This window comes from Sinocyclocheilus anshuiensis, unplaced genomic scaffold (assembly GCF_001515605.1).
Source record: "Sinocyclocheilus anshuiensis isolate Anshui unplaced genomic scaffold, SAMN03320099.WGS_v1.1 scaffold135, whole genome shotgun sequence".
In the NCBI taxonomy this organism is placed as follows: Eukaryota; Metazoa; Chordata; class Actinopteri; order Cypriniformes; family Cyprinidae; genus Sinocyclocheilus; species Sinocyclocheilus anshuiensis.
In genome coordinates, this window is record NW_015552564.1 from 1,628,402 (window position 1) to 1,631,235 (window position 2,834).

Below are 2,834 nucleotides of genomic sequence, written 5' to 3' on the forward strand. Positions count from 1 at the left end.
TCTTTGGAGTGTTACAAGCTCTTGGTGCATAAAGAATATCTGTAAAGTTGCAAAGACTGAAGTCTCAAATCCAAAGAGCTATTCTTTATAAAAGTTAAGAGTCAACCACGCCTACCTAAAACGGCTCGTTATGAAAGAAATGAAAAATTCAGTGTCTTTGCAGAACAAGTTATCAAATATGACAGTAAAGCCTTTCATATGTATTTTTTTAAAAATCAGATTTTTTTCACGTAATTGCTGTTCTTTTGAACTTCTATTCCTTAAAGAATCTGAACATATATATATATTATAATATTCAAAATATCATGTACCACAATGTAATTAAAAACATTAGACAACAACTTTTTCAACGTTAATAATAAATGTTTCTTGAGCACCAGATCAGCACATTACAATGATTTCTAAAGGATCATGTGACACTGAAGACTGGAGTAATGATGCTGAAAATTCAGCTTTGCATCGCATAAATGAATGACATTTTACAATGTATTAAAATAGACAACAGTCATTTTAAATCATAATAATATTTAACATTATTACGTTTTTTCCTGTATTTTAATCAAATAAATGCATCCTTGGTGAGCATTAATTATTCCAAACTTTTGAACAACAGTGCATTACATCAGCTGATAATGATATATTATGCTATTGTCTTTCTGACCTCTCTCAGCTCACGGATCTGCTCAGCCAATCCACCGATCTCAGAGTAAGAAACGCTGCCAGGATCTTCATGAGACATGTTGTACACTAGAGGATCCACTTCACGAGGCAAATACCTTTAAAAAAGAAAAGAGGTTCTCGTAAAACATACCAACTGAATATTAAAGGCAATATTCAGATACGCAAACATACCTAGACTGTCAGGCAAGAGCACAAGCAGAGCTAAACATGCTTGATGAGATTGACCTTCTTAGCACTTACCTCATGATCGTGAGAGTCGTCATGTCCAGAGCCACTCTAGTTCCTGGTTTAAGCTTGGTTTTATCCAGCTGAAATAATACAAGGCCAGGTAAGACAAATGACTTGGCAGTCACACAAAAATATTAATTAGCTATAAAGTACAATCAATATGCTCACCTGTCTGCGACATCCAACCACATAACGTGGGCCATTAGTTGCTTTGACAATAACTACAAAAGAAAAAGAATTCAGCATCAGACTACACTATAAAATACACCAGAATAAAGTTGATCTGGACTTACATTTCTCCTCTGTCAGTTGTTTCAGCACCTCACCGACAATCTAAAAAAACAATGAAACGATCAAACCATAAGAACTACAGGTATCTAGCTCATTTATTGCGGAAATAATAAAACACCAGAGAGTATTTTGCTGAGATCTTACCTGTCCCACACTCTGTAAAGCTTTTAGATCATTCTCAGACTTCTCATACTGTTTAGTGAGCTCCTTCAGCTGCTCTCTCACTGCAACAGAGGTTTCAGGACGATATGAAGCGATAAAGTGTTTATTTACATGTACAAACTTGGTAAAGGTTTCATCTGCTTCATGTATCAGAGATGCTAAAGGTTCATTGCGAGTGTTTCCTCATGGAGAATAACTGAGAAATGACTGTTTTTAATTGCATATGTTATTAAATACAGCTAGAACATTTAGAAGCATGCTGTGTGCCTTTATTTAGTAATTTAATAGGGGTCCGTTGTTAACATTTGCTGTTACCATTAGCGGCTAATTGATTTCAGCACTGCATGACAAAGCGACTTACAACACAGACAGCCGAAATAAAGCAAACAGCCGGAGAAGCTGCCAAACTGCTCAATATCAGCCTGGCGTGCATAGAAATTCACCACTCTTACACTCTTTGAGGCGTCCGTCAATCTCTTTATGCTCCAGTAATTTCTTTCTGTAGTCTTGTAAACCTTTCTCCCTGTTATCCGCCATGTTCACGGCCGCTGGCTTCACTCTCTTCTTCTTCTTCTTCTTTTGGTTTTATGGCGGGTTGCGAACCAACTTCATAGGTACATACCGCCACCTACTGTGATGGAGTGTGAAGAGAATGTACTCACCTAAATCTTAAATTCTGTTCATTATTCCACAATTCTTAAGAAATCTCATGACTGCACTTATTTGTTTTCCTGCATTTGGACCATCATTCAGGATACTACTTAATGAAAATTCTTTAACTCCTAAGGATTGTAATTCATCTTTAAGTCGATCCCTTTCTCTTTCATATGCTGTACATACCATCATAACGTGTTCCACTGATTCCTCTGTTAAACAAACATTACATAGACCAGTATTGTTTCCCTATCATGTATAGTGTTTGTGTTTGTTTTTACTTTTAAACGAGTGAAAAATCATGCCAATAATTTTTTTTGTCTAAATATTATATTTTGAGGGAGTTACATATTTGTCCACTGTAGTGGACACCATGCATCAAAGGTATAAAAAAGTGAATCAATAGAACTTAATGTGTGGTCAGAAAACATGTTTTTTTTTTTTTACATTTACTACAAGAAAAGGGAATGAATACACATAAGAACATAAGAACACAAGCTATGTCATGACGGCACAGAAAGGTTAAGTGTAACAAACAAAAAGTAAGAGTGTGTTTGTATGGGGCAGGGGTGTGTGGAGTGGGGGTGGTGGGCTTTTCATACACACGTGAGCACAAATACACACACACACACAAGCACACACACCCTCCCACCACACACTCGAACGCAATCATGCGCACAAATATCTGCACTCATACAGTACACATGTATACAGGTGGGTTGCTACCCAGAAGGTTGGGTTAAACATTTAACCAAAACTGCTGGGTCAAAACAACCCAATCGCTGGGTTTGTCCATATTTCACCCAGCACTGGGTTGT

General features: G+C 36.9%; 1 protein-coding gene across 1 annotated transcript in view; it reads right to left on the bottom strand.

Annotated features, from left to right (window-relative positions):
• Nucleotides 1-1,975, bottom strand: part of LOC107664816 (26S protease regulatory subunit 10B-like) — a 10,053-nt gene extending 8,078 nt beyond the window's left edge. Inside the window, exons 1-6 of the mRNA XM_016455487.1 lie at nucleotides 1,815-1,975; nucleotides 1,345-1,424; nucleotides 1,203-1,242; nucleotides 1,078-1,130; nucleotides 922-989; nucleotides 662-776 (exon numbers count right to left, since the gene is read on the bottom strand). Of these exons, the coding sequence (XP_016310973.1) occupies nucleotides 662-776; nucleotides 922-989; nucleotides 1,078-1,130; nucleotides 1,203-1,242; nucleotides 1,345-1,424; nucleotides 1,815-1,899 (441 nt within the window). The 5' untranslated portion in view covers nucleotides 1,900-1,975. The remainder of the gene's footprint in view (nucleotides 1-661; nucleotides 777-921; nucleotides 990-1,077; nucleotides 1,131-1,202; nucleotides 1,243-1,344; nucleotides 1,425-1,814) is intronic.
• Nucleotides 1,976-2,834: the final 859 nt, after the last annotated feature.